Source organism: Achroia grisella, unplaced genomic scaffold (genome assembly GCF_030625045.1).
Source record: "Achroia grisella isolate CSIRO2021 unplaced genomic scaffold, CSIRO_AGI_Agris_v1 utg152, whole genome shotgun sequence".
Lineage (NCBI taxonomy): Eukaryota > Metazoa > Arthropoda > Insecta > Lepidoptera > Pyralidae > Achroia > Achroia grisella.
In genome coordinates this window covers 766,383-785,012 of record NW_026712648.1, presented here as the reverse complement: position 1 = coordinate 785,012, position 18,630 = coordinate 766,383, and the positions used below count along the sequence as shown (strand labels likewise).

General features: G+C 31.1%; 1 protein-coding gene across 1 annotated transcript; it reads right to left on the bottom strand.

Annotated features, from left to right (window-relative positions):
- Positions 1-379: 379 nt before the first annotated feature.
- On the bottom strand, positions 380-1,551 carry LOC131840931 (pupal cuticle protein). Its single transcript, XM_059189146.1, has one exon. The coding sequence runs from the start codon at positions 1,505-1,507 to the stop codon at positions 671-673; it is 837 nt and encodes a 278-aa protein (XP_059045129.1). The 5' UTR covers positions 1,508-1,551; the 3' UTR covers positions 380-670.
- Positions 1,552-18,630: the final 17,079 nt, after the last annotated feature.

The following is an 18,630-nucleotide window of genomic DNA, read 5'->3' as shown; positions in this document are numbered from 1 at the left end:
GCGTTTCTTTACGCATGCTTTGAATATTGTAACAATATTATTTGACCTAATCTGAGTACGGTAAAAGGAAAGACAGGCGTGGCAGGGCCAGACCGGTTTGGTTGCAAGTATCCTTGCCACAGAAGTAAGGTGATCTAGTTGTAGGCGGCTGGTGCAAGTAACAGAATGCGGACGTGGTCCACACCCTGTTATGTACTGCCAAAACTAGGAAGTACGCGCATTTTTTATGTTAATTGGTACTTGTTTTAATGACATTTACGCTTATTACTACGGACCTGAATAAAGTTTTAATTCCTTAGGAAGCTACTAATTACTCATGTTTTAGTAGGTATATTCATGTTCAATGTGTACAATATTATGGGTAAATAAATTATACAAGTTTGATTAAGATACGTTTATTAAAATCTAATTTTATTTACAAGTGCAGTTTCATCAACTGACACGCCTTCCATCAACAATTCTTCCTCTGTACAAGTTACAAAAACTAACAACATGTTTACCTGTCCATTAGCTCACAATATCACAGCAAACAACAATTAAGAAATGCTTTTGAAGCGGCCGTGTACGCACATCACGACCACCCCCGATGACTCGGCGAATTGCTAATTGATGCGAGTTTTTTACGTATTTCGGTCTTTACAAATCGCCGAGCTCTCTATATAAATTGGATTTATACTTTGTGGAACGAGTAAGTATAGCCGTCGGGCGCTCTGTTTAGACTAAATTTGCCTGGAGGAAAAAATCGGTTTGGAGGAGGCGTCGTTGGTTCGAAGTATTCCTGGCGGGCGATGGGCTGCTGTGCAGAGTATTGTTGCGAAGGGAGACCACTGTACTGAGCTTGTTGTACTCCTGTGTAGATATTGTTATTTTGGTATTGATTTTGAGGCACGGGTTGGTATTGTTGTGGTTGTGGTTGTGGTTGGTATTGTGGCTCTGGTTGGTACTGTGCTTGAGGTTGCGGTTGCGGTTGGTATTGTTGTTGTGGTGACACATAATTTTCCTTTTCATATAGCTCTGGATAATATTGTCCATCATCCTCATTTGGTTTGCCTCCATAGTTGCGAGGGGTAACAGCCGCAGTGTACTGCTGAGGAGCACTGTATTGAGATGCTTTGTAGTTCGGAGAATTGTACCGCGGGTCGGGCTGATATCCAGGAGTTGGTGCTACGGGCTGAGGCGCAGTGGGAATATGATCACCGATAGCTTGGAATCCGTTTTTTCCCGCTATGTAGTTCACAGTTTTTCTCTGTCCAGTTGGATCGATGTACGAGTAACTGCCTCTTCTGTTTCCATCGGCATCTGTTTCTTCTTTGAAGTCAATTCCATCTTCTTGTTGGTATGCCGCGCCAAATGCACCATTTCCGTTGAGATAGCGTGCTTCTTGTACGATAGCTGCTGTTTTAGGATCACCCGCGTATTTTGGGACGCGTCTCGCCCCCTCCTGCTGTTGGCATGTCACGGTCGCGATCACAAAGGCTAACGCAACGAGCCTATACATTTTAATCATTCAAAATGTGCACTGCTCGCGTGAAAGTAATAAAGTGTGTCGTTGCGGGCGGGTGAACTCATTTTATACGGATAGTTGAGGCCTTGGTGTATATTGGAAGGGCCTGCGGGTCCGACCGCGAAATATACATAGTTCTTATTGCTTGGGATGCATAAGGACAAGTCAGGGAAGTGACATTAAGTGAAGATTGCAGAGCATCGTCCTTAGTATATGTCCATTGATGTTAAATGTCAGTTCATTTAGAAATTTATACTGTATGGATAATAAAGACATATTTATTAATAGTATTAACATAAATGTTTTAAGACCTTTTATTAGATCTACAATAAATATCTTAGGTTAAAATATCACGGTAACTAGCTAGTTCACTATTATATTCACTATTAAGTAAATTAACCCGTATAAGTATTTCCTAACGAAACTGAGCCACATAAAGTACTAATACTAATTGTGTTTCTTATATTAAATGGTTACGTTAAAAACAAAAATAAATATTAAACTATAATAATAATAATAACATTGAAATAGTGACAATGAGTATTAACCTTTTTTTTTACTAAACAAAAGACAATAATAGTTAATTTGCTAACCGACTGTGATTCAAGATGGACAAATAAAAAGTATTTTCAACTATTATCATTGACATTTAAATATTATACAATATATTATTATAATAATTTTGTTAATAAACTGGCCAGACAGCTTCAACTAAGTGTTCATAACTTAGTAAATTTTAAATAAATTCACACAATATATAGTCTATGTCACTCTGGAAAAATATTCAAATTTCATTATTTCAAACAGTGAAAAAATTTCTCAAATAGATCTCATAACAAAACCTGCTGTCTCTGTTTATTAATATTGAATTTAAAATAGTATTGAATGTAGAAAAATAAAATTATTAATTTATATAGCCATATTGTAAAAGCGCTAACATGATACAATAAATTGATACAGCTTTTCGTACTGTCAAGGCGGAATAATAACATGGTGGCGTACTATTACATGTACAAAATTTCTATAAACAGGATTGCATGTGTGAAGATTCTGCAGTAATTTCATATAGTCTTGTGTGCAAATACCTTTGTTGTCTACCAGTTTACCTATAATCTTGTTAATCAACAGATTGCATCATGCTTGTTCCCACGACGATTGCTTCGTTGTTTAACAAGTATTGTCTCCATATTTCTTTGTACAATTTTGTTATATTTCTTAATTTATTTTTTAACTAATAGTTAACTCCAACTACTCTCGGGTTCCTTAAACTGTATCAATTAACGTAATGTAATATATAGCCTCCGTCACTCTAGAATAAAAAACCGTTGAAACATTAAGTAAGAATTTTCTAAATCCGTAAACATAAAAAAGTTCTATTTAGAATATTAGTGTAGATATAACACTGTTGGTATCCCTAAATAGTAAATAATAATTTATAAAACTGGTTATTTTTCTGTAATCCCTTTGTCCCATGTAATTTAAGTAGTTTATTATAAATGTTGTTTTATTAGATATCTCTATCTCAACCAGGTATTAATCATTATTTTTTTAACAAGAAGGCAAACTAGTTGATGAGTCACGTGATGACCTTCATTCTGATGCTCCGTATTTCACTACATGGTGTTATCGGCCTAGTGGAGGGGAATGTAATACATGACAGTAGTATCACTGAGTATAAAAGTATGACAGCGTAGTTTTATAACGTATTAATACGATTTTTTATATTAATTATAAATTAATATTTCCGCGGAGAATATGTAAATATGATGATAAATGTCACGTGCCTGACTGAAGAACAGAGATTGATACGTAGAAATACGATAAGTGTTATATTGATGAAAGGAAAGATAGAAAAAGATACATGGACATTTTGATTACCAAAACATCAATGGGTAATTTGTTATATTCAATTACATTTAAATCTTATATGCTTGCAGTATCTTACCTTACCTTAACAAGAATCTAGTATTATTTCACTCCGGAATGTCAACAAACATATATGTAATAGTTATTGTAGGAAGAGAATCATTAATAATAGGGACTAGTGGCTCCGCTACTAGCAATTTACAATGTACCATGTCCAGGAATCTATAGTCGTAAATTCATGGTGAATTAGTCATAATAGGCTAACTGATCTAACTTCATTTTCATTCTATCACCCTCACTGATGATAGAATGAAATTTGTCCACCCTTAGCATGTACGTTAACGCAGGCGGGTACACATTTACATTATTATCCATTAAAAATATATAACTATACAAACTACTATGTTTCAATATCTATAATAAAATCTACTCTTTAATATGGATTCATTACAAAATATATACGTGTGTATAGTAAACAATCTAAACTATATTTCATATTTGCTAATTTCGCTATTTGTTGCAATTGAGAAAGAATCAAGGTTGGCGGAAACGTAATAACAGTAAATTTTATTAAATAAACATTATTTCTATTTAATTATGTGGCGTTGGTAATCTTAATATTAACATTAGATCATACTTTGATTACATGTTTAAATAAACGGCTCTGATTTTATCCATTGGTGTATTATTTATGGTATTTTATCTATTATACTGACAGAATGATCTACTGTATGTAATATATTAAATACTAGATCCTAATTGCGATTTTGTCAACTTAAATAAGGTAAAAAGTGACCTATATGGGTCGTCATGATACAATCTTTTTTAAATTTAACGTTAAATTTTTGTAATTTTTATACAGCCATTAAGCCATAAAAAGATAACAATTAGACAGACTTGATGACACACTTTTGCATACATATTTTTCATTACATACTTACATTACATAGTATAAATAATTGAATGTAATAATTAAAATACATTGAACATTCCTTTCAATTTCTAAGAAATTGTCTCGAAGATCGTTTAAGGTGTGGATGAATATCTTATGATATTGTAACTAACTTAAAGTATCTTAGTAACTTTATAGAATTCTCAGACGATGCCGAGCACGTGTATAGCGACCTTGCTTATAAGACTTATTACTTATGTAATTGGTTTAAAGTAAGTTTACTGAATATTCATATTATAAGTAGTACATACTTTATATACTTGTGATTCATATAATAAAAAAAATAACAGATCGCTGTCTGTAAGTACATGAAACGTGTGTTAATAGCGAGACGTTATCAACGTAATAGTTTCTGAAAGTGATTATTATAATGTTTGTCCACTTGTCTGTGCGCATTTAGACGCTAATCTGTAACGATTTGGATTTAGATTTACTACTATATATTCTAATAAGCTTTATTAAAAAATTTCAAAAATTCGTTCGTTTTACTTCATTCGGTTTACAAAGAAAAAAGGTATAGGAATACGAGGTCACGAGCGCAGCTTCATATAATAATAATGTATAAATCACACAGAGCCATCCAGTACCAAGCTAAGTAGAGCTTGTGTTATGTGTACTAGGCTACTTGTATAAATATTTAAGTTCGTTATTTTTTGTAAATATACACATAACATACATACTGAACGCTGACCAATAGATACTAATGATTATTTTGATTATCTAATTCGTGACCATCGGAAGTAGGATAGTCCTAAACTGCTGGAGGACTGAGATTTGATGTTATTCAATATAAGCACAGATTTATTCATGAGGTTCTTTACGAGTATAGACTAGTCGATAATAGTTTTGTAATAATTACATAATAAGTAAGTCCATAAACAAATACCTGTACAACTACTTTAAGGCTAAAAGCATGTTGTACTTAGTGTTCAGAAAGCGTGCATAAAATTGCCGTCTAAATATTTTAATTTGAATTCGAATAAGAACAATAATATTAAAATACGTTTATTCGACATTACTTTGAATGATTAAAAAATATTTTGGGAAACTAAATGTACTTTATATGACGAAAGTAACCCCTATTTAGCAGAATATAAACCATTTAGTTAGCATCAGAGGTTAACCTCTAGATTTTTTTTTGTGAAAACTGTTTAAAAATCCATTGTGCGGTATAGAACAAATAACAGAGACTTTTTAAAGAAAATTATTTGGTACACAAGAAAATTTATTAAGTAGAATTATTTTTTGTATATATAGTTATTGTAATAAAATTAATTCAGATCGATCTAAGGCAATCTCTTTCTTGGAGGTCGCCTTAGATCGATCTGTTAGGAATAAGTTTTTAAAATAAAACAATACTTCTGCTACTCAATGTTGAATATCTTCAGACTAGCTGCATCAAATATGCTAACGACCACTTTGAAAAATACAGCGTTCAAAGTTAAATCTTCGATTTACCTGCTCTAGTAGGTACTAGTCTTAGAACAGCATCCAGAGCGAGAACGTTCCGCATTTTATGACACATCATTTTCTGCTCAGAGTTATAACAAGATTCCATAAAACTGTAGCGCATTTAAGCTTATAATAGTAACATTTTGTAAAGTAAGTAACATTTCATACATTGTGTCTCGACTTCAAATAACTGTTGGAGAAAAATCTATTCAATTTAGGCATGTAAATTAAGCCATCTACACATATAACTAATAGACTGTTGACTCAATACGACAACTAATTATTACCCACGATTGTATCTACTTCTTTTAAAATGTAATAGTGTTCGTTCTCATGATACAATCTATTTTCATATCGATGTCATTAAAATCTGTTCAGCCATTTCATGGAAACGTAACAAATATATATATATATATATATATATATACCTTTGCATTTTCAATATTAGTATAAATAGAAAGTAGCATTGCCTATTAGGAGGGAAGAGGATTATATATGGTAATATTAGTAATGGACTGTAGTCTCCCAATTGCTAGCAATATACCATGTTAAGTCGATTTCCGCATGATTCCCCTGGAAACCGTCGTGGTTAATTCCTGGTTATATAATCCGATGGACAAATTGATGTAACCTCATATTCATCTTATCATCCTCCACTAGTGACCCACCAGCGTAAACCATTAGCGCAGGCGGGAGTACCACTACATTATCATCCATTAAAAACATACTGTTTATTTGTTAGCACTACTATTAACGACCAAGTTGTTAGGATGACTTGATGATATAGTAATTTAACACACTACCTTCATATTCCGACTTTGCGAGGTCTATCTCCAATAATATGAGTATTTTTATTTGTCGTATTTACTAACATTTAACATTGGTAAGTCATCTAAAGGTACAAGCTCTGTTTAATCTTTAAATATTTGATCAATCTGTATTTATTAATGGTTTTCTTGAATATTGCACTTACGGAATGCTACACAATTTGTTGACTGATTAATTGGTAATCCAAGAATTATTGTTTCGCGGTAGAAATAATAAAACAATAGTAGAATCCCAGGTGAGTTACTCAAATATCTACCACTGAGAATAGAAGGGCATACACGTGCTATGAACGAAAACAATAGCGGCACACGATTCAATCTAGTTCAAACAATTGTGGCAACAATTTATTGGGTAATGAATACTACATATTTCACGCAGTGCAGGTTTTCGGTAAAGGTCGCCGTATGCCCGCGATCAAGGCTATGCGAACGTTCGTCATACACCTTTTTGCAGTTACAGAAATAAATTGGCATTTCATTTTGACATCAATTATAATGATGACTAGCGACCTACCACGGTTTCGCCCGGGTTTAATGTATTGATTAAGGTCGTATATACATATTTGTGATGCACATGTAAGAAGCTCTCGAAATAAGAATGAATACCGTATCAGGTAGAGCAAAGTAGAGTTTTACAGATTGTAGGTTCATATTATTACTTCTCAAATATAATCATTTATCAAATATATTCTTGAGAATTTTAAGCGTAGGGATAATGTGCTCATGTGAATAAATACAAAGATAGAGTAGGTAGATATATTACAAAATGCATCACCAAAGGCGATAATTTTACTTCAAGTGCCTAATCTCTCAGAGTTAGTCTAGAATTCAATTCGGAATTAGCAACGATATTACATAAAGACTAGATATTACTTCCGCGGCTAGATTTTTTTAAGTGGGTTGCTTTTTTTTTAATGCAAAAACATTTCAAATTTGTGTAGGTGACCAATAAAACATGTTTACCTGTATAACTATAATAAGCACAGCCATTTAAATTATAACCTATATTTATATCTCAATAGCGGATATTGAACAAATCGGAAGATGACTGGCACGGGTTGTTTAATTTAACCACGCATAACTGACTATTAAAATATTGAGAATTTAATTAAATTTGGCATCGACTACAGGAAATACTGGCTCAAACGGATTTGTTACTATACATTATGTGTATGTTATAGAGGTTTTAATCAATTTATTATATGCGCAGAAGCTAAGAGTGTATTGTTTGTGAAGTATTACATACATTTATTCATTTGTATACTTTGTTTTGTTTATGCCTATAGTATTACATTCATCTCAGAAATGGTAACACATAATTGGTACCACGGGCGTCACATAAAGATATTCTGTGAAGCTTTTCACGTATGTAGATAGGCGACGGTTATCACTTACCATTACATGATCCGTCAGCTTGTTTGGTATTCCACTTTGATACATAAAAAAATTCATTAGTATTTCAATTTCTGATCTTAGATCATCTTATAAATACTTTAATGTTACTATACCAATAATAATGCTTTTAAGATTACAAAATTAAAAAGGAGAGTACATAATAGTTGAAGTTCATTAGCTGCCTAGCTAATGATTATAATTATAATTTATTATTATTATTATACCAATGTAAATATACTTCTATTAATTCCTTAACCCATTACTTGCGAAATAATTTGATCCAGTGAGTACAAGGTTAAAAGCTTCGTTAAATAGATATTCTTTTATGGTATATATTGTAAAAGCCTTCTGCGATAAAAGAAAGTATTATATTACGTCTTTGTTCTTATACAAGCTTATGTAGAATACGCATTCCAATCGTGTGTAATCACGTTTTCTTGATTAGCTGCCTGTTAATGTCCATTCCATAATAAATAAATATGTTATGCAGGTAATTCCTTCAAACAGACGTTATCAATTATGAAATTTATGACGTTAAAAATTATAACAAAAAGTGGAAAACGTTATATATATTTTGGATTTTTCCATTTATTTTTATATTTTTATTTCATTTAAAAAGCTAATTATGTGAATTTTATAAAATAAATTCAAAATCAAGTGTATAAAAGGAAACATGAAATAACAAAATAAATGTAAGAGAAGTACTGACATTGCCGTATATACCTACTCTTATATGTGGCTATGTGAAAGAAAGCTCATGCGGGGCACTTCCCGACTGTTCCATTTATTTTTGTGTCGGAAATAAACTCAGTAACGTGTGTTCGGACGCCTCTACTCAATGTTGAGGTGTATGCACACTGAGTATATAAAATTAAAATATCTATTACATTACATTTAAAATATTTATAACTCAGAGAGACGTTTACAACATTGATAATTATTGACAATGCCTCTGACTACCGTATCTAGGGTAACTATCGTCACTTACTTTTAAAATAATACATACCCTAAAAAATGACAATTTGAATAAATGAAATCTCTTCGTACTGATTTGTATGAATAGCCTCATCTCGTACACACTGATCCAAACTCGATCATCCCACGGCTATTTATCGACAAAGCAAACTATATTCATTTTTATGTAATACAAAAATGGTAAATAACATTTTTCGATAATTGAAATATTTTAAAACATATTATACAGTTTAATATAATGAATACACTACCTGCCATATAAAAATCTGAATTCTGTACAATTATATGTTTTGGTTAGCAGTATGAAACATCCTATAGACACGCGAACACGTAAGAACTAGAAGGTTAGGTGCAAAGTAACTTCGCTATTGTTTTGTTTGCCTTCTTTCCAGCTAAGGAAAACTGCGAATGGAGATTAATTTATTACGTCGCCGAGAAAACATGGGAAGCGGTGAAAGCTCTCTATTAAGACGAGCGGGCGGGGAATAGGACGATTAATTATAATTTCTTTGCCGGACGTACTTCGGTGGCGACTCTCATTGCGTATTTCATCCTCATAGCAATTACACTGGAGTCCATTTCGTAATATAATTATACGCGAAAAAAACTTTTTCAATTTGCGCTAAATGTTACTTTTAAAAGAAAATATTAGCTATTTTAATTGAATATTAATATTTACCCGCGACTAATATCAAAGATAGCCTATGTCCTTCCTATAAAAACAATTTTCATGTTAAATTCAATCAAGCAGACAGACATAGTTCTGCATGTAATATTAGTATGGATTATAGAATAACAAATATTGTTTGATATCAGAAAAACCTGAAATATTGAACTTAATAAACATTGGTACATTTCCAACCTTTGCGGCATGGAACCTGTCCACATTATGTCAATAATATAGACAGGCTTGAAGTTTCTTTACGATACAAAGGAAATAAAAACCTATCTACTTTATTTGTTCTTCCAAGTTTAGTTACAAGTATAACATATTATTTACCTTATGCTAAATAAATTATCATGATATGATTCAAATCACATATGTTATCAATTTATGTTTATTTCCTTAGTTTATTACGTCTTAATATAAAAATAATAATATTAGACTCAATAAACATGTATATATATAAATAAAATTTGATATTTATTTATGTAAAATATATTTACATACATACATGTATAATTTCTCAAAATTTGTATTATTTTTTAAATATTTGGATATCTTAAAATATTCACATTAAGTTCCAGAAAATTCTTTATTAAAAGGGATCCTCTCCGCTATAAAAGAACTTTTCATTACGTTTTTACATCATGAATACTACATAGATAACAGAGAATTAAAACCGGTCTCATAATATAAAAAAAAACATCACAAAGATGCTAAGGGTACCTACCCTCGCCTAATTAGGATAACCATGAAAGATTAAATATCCCATTATTAACTTCTTTTGAAAGTAAAAATAGTTTATTTACCAGACTTCAATAAAGAAGGTTTTAAATGTTTTCCTTGATTTTATGCTAATATAATATATATATATATATATTTGGAACACATATTAGAACAATTTTTTTTTTTATATATATATTTAGAGTACAATACTCAAATTTGGAATTCTTGCATTTAATGCCGTGCTTGATCAAATAGCAGCGAGTTACAATCAAAATATATAATTGAAACCGTCTGGTATATCTTGAATTGTCCAAAAGACGTCATTGTCATTTCTTTTAATTACTTTTTTCTCAGCTGAGTCCCAAGATTAATGTCATCTAATTGTCTCTATTCAATGTACTTGTTGCTTTAAGAGCAAAATTAATTTATATTAGATGATACTTCTGAAGATGAAATGACCTATAAGAGAAATTGTGGTGGAACCTTACATTCAAATGAATTTATTTTATTTGTCTAAAATTATATGAATTCAGAATTTATTTAAAGTATAATTTTATAACTTATTAGTAATCCACCCTGACTTCATCCGAGCACTTTAAGTTTGCGATTTTTTTATACATTAACATATTGGTGTGTAATAAATTTAAGACCCTGAAAGAATCAGTACAGAGATTCCATTATTTATTTTCCTCATAACAATATCTTTTTTCTATTTATAATATTAGTATAAACTATCTGACTAGCAATTTTAACTAGCAACAAACCTTTCGCATGATAACATGATAACATGAGCTGAAAGACTGTAGTCTAAATCTATTATTTACATATCATAATAAATAGTATGTACATATAGAATATTATATGAGCATTAGACAAAAACTATTAAATAACTTTGGGATTTTCGAAAAAGCATTGTCTACGGAGACCTAAAAAGTGTTAATTTATTGCAAGCCGCAAGCACACGCCACCGAGTGGGGGAACAATTAAACTTTTTGCATCTGGGAGTGCATCCCGCGCACGTACACAAGTTATGAGCGAGCCGTGACTCAGTGCCCGACCTTCCATGTATGATATAGTTTAATTCCAGTGTTTACTCCCATTTTGTGCGATACCGGTTGACTAATAGTAATGTGTTATTAGAATGTAATAAAACTCACATATTATTTTACTAGTTCAATAGGGATTCAGAAAATTCACTTCATACACATTGAAAATTAGAGAACTGTTTCTGGAATTAGACTTCATACAGATGTTTCGAACTGTAATTCGATTCTAAAGCCAAGAATGTTTGAAATGTTGGTTTTTGAAATATATTTTTAATTTATCTAATTAAATTATTGTAGGCATATTTTTATATAACTCAGTGTCAAGCTAATTAGTGTTGGCACAAATCTCAGGCCCTGAAAGTTTTAATGACGACGAATGAAGTTTACACGCTTCTTAAGTTCTTCCACTCGTGTACGAATTTTCTTGGCCTCATTAAGAAGTTGCCGTTCAATTTTCAACGGAATTGTAGCTATTACTGATAATAATATGCAACTTGTAGGTACTGGGCGTTCGTTAAAAATTACGCAAGCCTCCCATTACCATAACAACCTGCCTCTCTCTACATATTGAAGGATTTTCTTTTCTTTTACATAAATGTCTAATGAAGTCAATATGAACGAAACTTTTCTTCGCTACGAATATCACATTTTGTGTCGAAATTCACTAAATTATCGTATTCTTTTTTATTCCAAACAAACAATTGGCTCATATAAGGCAGGTTACACTAATAATCATTACTTTTGACAACATTATATTGCGTCTAATGTTTAATATTAGATATGAATACAAATATAATTTCTGTCCGCAAGTACCTATATATCTGAGGTTATTGTTGAATCATATTTTTTTTACAAGAACCTACAATGTCAACTGTTATCATGAAGAGTTATTGGCAATTGTCGATGTTGACAGTTCGCCAGTTCAGTATACCCAATACTTGAATTAACATGACAGAGGACGAGTTTACCACTGTCCATGGTTAAATTTTTGGTTTGATATCAAGTGTTTCTTTCGCCGGAGGGTCAGACAACAATATAAATTAAAATTCAGAGTACTAAGTCACTAGGGCAAAACGCTCTATATACACATATACATTTTTATAAAGTAAATATTTATCAGTGAATATTTTTTGTGCTTGCATTCTTATTATTTACATACAACAAAATTGGAGTGTCTGTTTGTAATATTGAAATAACCGTTATTTACTACATGCATATGTATATGAATATGATACATACACCAAAATAACATTTTTTACAATTTTTCTGTCTGTTTGTTCCGGCTAATCTCTGAAATACATGGGCCGATTTTGACGGGACTTTTATTGGCAGGTAGCTGATGTAATAAGGAGTAACTTAGGCTACTGTTACTTTAGGAAAATCTTATATTTTAGACAAATAAAGTTATACTCCACGCGAATTAATCACATATTCATTATAACTAGCTAGTTTATAATAAAAATGTAATGAATCGCTATTTGTACATGTAAAATATATAAGAAAAGCTATTATTGGATTTTTCAACTTAATAGAATCCAAAACAATGTTTATTAGAATTTTTGTCTGTTTATCTATGCGTTTTAACACTAATTTCAGAAACGAAGATAGCAATTTGGATGCGGTTTTCACATACGTATTGTGAAAAATTTCCCCTAAAATATAGTGTTTGTTTTATTTCAATCGAATAACAAATTAAAATGTTAAACAGGCACAAAGTCGCGAGCTCAGCTAGATATGCAGTATTTATTCAACATCAATGAAACTGTTTTTCTTTTAAAATTCTGTTTACATTTATTGTCGGTAAATGTTCCAGTTCATTTACACTGAATTCATACTTTATAAATGTAGCCTTTTTCATCCATTTTATTTTCACGGAAATTACTTCTGATAAAATTGGTATGTATTATTGAATAGAATTAATCAAGTAGAACAAAAGAGAAATGTTAGTAGGTAATAAAATTTATTTACCTACTAACATTACTGTCTTATTCTACTTAATAATAATCTATACCTATAATATAATATATATACATATAAAAATTAAATGACATTTGTTAATTTCGCTAAAACGCGAATGACGACGAATGGCTGGACCGATTAGGCTAATTTTGATTTTGAAATATTTGTAGAAACCCAAGTAAGGTTTAAGTGTTGAGAAAATATGAAGAAATTGTAATAGTAAAACGACATATCCATTTACCCATAGAAAATATAATGTACCTGTCAAACAGGGTGCATAGCTAAACTACAAAAAACTTTACAAATTATTTATTTTTGAGACGGAATGGAGTTAGCAGAGTCAGCTAGTAAATATATAAATATATCCTAGGTAAGGATCAGTATCAGAAGCGTTCAAGTATCAATGTCGTTGTGAATACAACTTATTTGAATTCAACGCGGTAGGGGCGAATAGAACAGAATTAGGGAAGGGGATTGTCAGTAATATGGACTGTTGACCCTATTTGCTAATAATATATGTAGTATCATGTTGATCTCCACGCGGTTCCCCCTGGACACCATCGTTATAGATTCCTGGTGAATATATCATGATGATCTAACTGACCTGATCTCATGGTCATCATGTCATCCTTCATTGCTACCCTGCCAGCGTAAACCGTTAGCAGAGGTGGGCGCATTTTATTATGATCCATAAAAAAATATAATAGAAATGGTGAGTCTACCAACGAATTAATTTTTGGTTTGATTTTATTGACCATTCACATTGAAGTATGTAAAATTTAAAATAAAAGTTTAACTGAAATAGTACGCAAATATACTATCTAATATATAGCTACACGCTAAGCTTTTAGATGTCTAAAAACATACCGCCTGTGTCAATATCATAAAGATCAAATTCCATTAGAGCGCGTAACCGCTTCGATCTCTATAAAACTTCGAAATCACTCCCATCTCAGCTGATTTGAAGATCAGCTACTTGAAGTGTATTACAATTTCTGAGAGAGCTTATTATGTCAATGGCTTTTTGAGTAAGTATATCAAAGCGATTTCATATATTAGGTGACTTTAGAACGCATCTTATTTAGACTAGATCTGTATATATATAAATAAACGAAATACGCTAATTTTAATTACAAAAGAGCAGTATAAACTTTTACACCTCGGAATAATAGTAAATCGGTTATGTCGAATTTATGGAATCAAATTTTAGTATATGTAAATATAATAGCAATTAATCACATAAATAACGTAATTTTAAGTTTAATCGAATAATGTTGAAATGTCAGATAATATGAAGAAAGCTGTTTCGTTTTTTTATATTATAATAGCAATCTTGCCTGCTTATTATAATTCATATAAAATATTGGCAATATCAACGCACGTGTTCATACTCATAAAATATATATGAGGCTTATTTGCATTTTGTGCTACAAGTCCATAAAGTGACAACAATATGTTTACGACCCATAAAATTTTCTTCTAAATCGTGAATTTTCTTTGTTTGATAAAAGTGTTCTTTTACATGTCAAATTATATCAATATTGGATAAGTAACTTAATTTATTTATAGATTAATAAAAAAATTAAGTTACTCATCAAATATTAGCTTAGCTTTCTTAGATTAGAAACAAAATTGTTTTGTTCTTATCGGTTCACAACCATCGTTTCTTATATTTTGCATAGGCTTGATCTTCCGTCCCTGGCCAATATTATCTAATTTGAACCCGGGTATCGCACGCCTATCGCTGACCTATCTTTTTCATGGGTGCCCTCTAAGGCATCCCCGCTTTAGTGTTTTTGTTATTGTCCAGAGATGTTTTGAGGATTTTCTGGTTGTTAACTTCAACTAAAACTAATATATTTTACAGAGTAATATAAGGGTTTACCACATATAAGTACAAAAATATCCTGTCTGTCTGTTTGTTAACTATTCATTATTAACCGGATCTTAATATTACAATATTATGTTATCTGTGAATTACTAAGAGAAGACATCACCGCAGAAGAAGCGTTTATATAATACCAAAATATATGTCCTAACGTCATAGTGTAATAAAATTTCAAAGAAGAAGAACTTAAATTTATGAAACTAACAATAATAAAATTATTTACGTCAATTTATTACCTCTGATATAACATTCTAATACAGATATTAGAGTGATATTAGTGTTCAAGAATATAAAATCAGTTTTTTCCATTATACTTGTTATTTTATTAATTAATCTGATTATTCAAAACTTTTTGTCAATTCGAGGTATACTGTGAGAAAGCTGGAATATTACACAAAGCTTTGTGTAATATGCAAAGCCATTCGTGTATCGAACGACAACCGAAATATCGGTCCTTTGTATACTGTAGAATATGAGATAGGTCTCATGTCCATAATTAGTGTATAATGACTGTTACATTGTGTACTTTGGATCTGGACTACGTTATTTTAAAGAAAATTAAAAAAATGATTACTTTGGCCTAGGTAGTAAAGGCTTAACACATTGCCTTGCTATTTTGGATTGATTTCTCAAGTCGCATTTAAGTGCAAAATATACGGTTACTATCGAAGTAGTTTCGATGTCATGTAATTGACATACTTCTCTGTTCCAAACAAGTAATTATTTATAAAAAATACAAAATATTAATATCTGTTGTTTAGTAATTATTGTTAACTTTGTTTAGGCTGCATGAAATATCTCTTTGCTGTATTATTATATTAATATCTGTAACAAAACCTCCTGTCTATCAGAAGATATAAGATGTACTCTCACTCTTCAAATGAAACTCATCTCATATAGCATACTTTGGGTAGCAGAAATACCACTTTGTATAAAAATTAACATAACTTTTTAATAGAATTTTTTAGGATGCACTTAACTAAAATGTTATACAAGTACCAACTTGCAAAGCATACCACAACTCTGTAGCTGTAACAAGACACTAGATACTTGCAAATTGAACGTTAAACTTTATGTGGCTCGGGAATAGAAAATGTCAGGCAACTCGTTGAAAAGCTATTAATTATGAGAAAGGAAATTGAAACCTCAGTGGAAATGGAAAAGTAATAAAATGCAACAGCGATTGCAAGATGAGTACTGTGCCTCTCCGTTCCAAAGTAGAACAATCTCCCACTGTGCGTTATTTGTGATCGTGTATTGCTTCTGACAAGTTTTTTCAGGACTTTAAATTAATACCTATTCTACTAATAATTCATTTTATATTACACAATACTAAATTTTTAAATAAAATAAATATTATACTGTTAGGACTGTAGTCTTAGGTGTAATACTCATGACTTTTAGATCTAAAATAGTTTGGAAAATGAGAACTATAATATGTATTGAAATTCAGTTATTTTTAATATTTATTAGAACAACTTAGGTTTATATTTATAAAAATAGATAAGACGATCACCTAATATTGCTCGATTTGAAAACGGATGACTCGATTCGGAATGTATAACAAAGTTATATCTACTATTTTGTCTATGTAGGTTACATAGATAAAATACTATATATAGTATGTATAGTTTACGAATATAAAACCTTTCTTAACATAATGTCACGTTCCATATTAAATTACAGAAACAGAAGGAGGCATCGCGTAACAAAGAGATGAGGCCCGCGCTCCCAAAGGATATACCAAGGGTCTTTCGAGCTCAACATTACATTTTATTTGCTTATCGTATTAAATAGTAGAACTAAAAATTATATAGTTTCATATAACTTCAGTATATTTTTGCTAATAGTCCCTAATATGATTATTCTGTAGCATTTTAATTTTATAATCTATATATCCAAATACAAAGCCAAGCTCTAATTAACAGTAATTAGTAGATTTAATAGTTTGTAATGCCTACTACATAATTATACTTTAGTTACGAATTTTGGCCTTAAGTGACGGATTATAAGAAAAAATTGCTGAATATAGCAATTTTTTCTATAAATAAAAAGTAATTTGGCCGATAAGCAACATTTAAATATGTCTAAAAGTCCAAAAAGACTTTTAGACATATTTAAATTCAGTTTCAGGGAGGGTGAGAAAATTGGGTCAACTTCCACTTGGTTAACCCTGGAAACCATTTGTAGTTATTTTTTGTATGCTAAAATGAGCTAATTAGATCCTGCGTATATTATTGTAGGCGGTAACGTCACTGTACCATGATAGACCTCGGTACTAAGGCAGAGAGGACAAATATTATGTTGGTTTTTAGCCGATAGTAGTCTAACAGTATTCTCTCGTCTGACTCATAAAACTTTTTTTAATCGTAGAAAATCCTACATGAAACATTCTTATATTCATGTTTGATTTTCTACAAGAATAAAAGATAACTGAGTATTATTACGTAAAAACAACATCCTAAATTTAAAATGAACAATAAAAAATCAAAGCTTATTTCCATATCAAGTATGTACGAGATGTAGATACGTACGTGCATTCCGCAAATTGAATACTCGAAATTCCGAAGGGCTATCCATTTTCACGTTACGTTGAGTAGGATCACGTACCTACTCCTGGTAGCGTTTTTTAAATTGATTCGACACTCCACGTGAAGTTTCAATTAGAGCGGAGGAGCATTTAATCCGGATTTGCTTACCACCCAGAGGAACATTGCCAACATTTTTCATGAAATTCACAGTTAGCAATTGCCGAGTGTTGGATATCCGATGCAAATTGGAAAGTTCAGAAAATGCCTTTGAAACACAGACTATACATATGTATAGACAACCGTTGTGGCCGCTAACTAGACAACCTTTTCATCGGGCTTATTCGCAAATAACACATTAGTGTAAAAATATACATACGTTGTATTGCTTCTTGACGTTTATACAACATATTTATCTGTTGGGGATATATTATATTTTTGGTTTACACCAGGGTGTGTTATCCTTTTTATACTTAATGTATTCTTATGCATAATTTTAAAAAATATTATAATTTTCACTCCTTTTCTATGTAAACTATAATTGTCCGAAATTCCATTCTCCTCCGTTATCGTAATTTTCATAACAAGGGATATTAGGTTTTGTCTTCACGTATTAATCAAGGAATGACTAATGACTAATATAGGGCTTAGATGTAATAAAAAAAATGTTTTGAGTACAACCAAGAACGTTTAATTTTATTTAGATAGCTGCTTACAATTTCACCACAAGGAGTCTACTTAATTGACTAAAAACGTATTACTTTGATTTACAACCCTTTAAAATAAAGTTTTCCCCTTACAGGGGAGGTTCGCCGCAGCCCAATTTAAGTCTTAACTTTTAGTTCAAC

What these genes read in the sequence shown, in the direction of transcription:
- LOC131840931 (XM_059189146.1), bottom strand. Translation starts at nt 1,507, where the DNA reads ATGATTAAAATGTATAGGCTCGTTGCGTTAGCCTTTGTGATCGCGACC.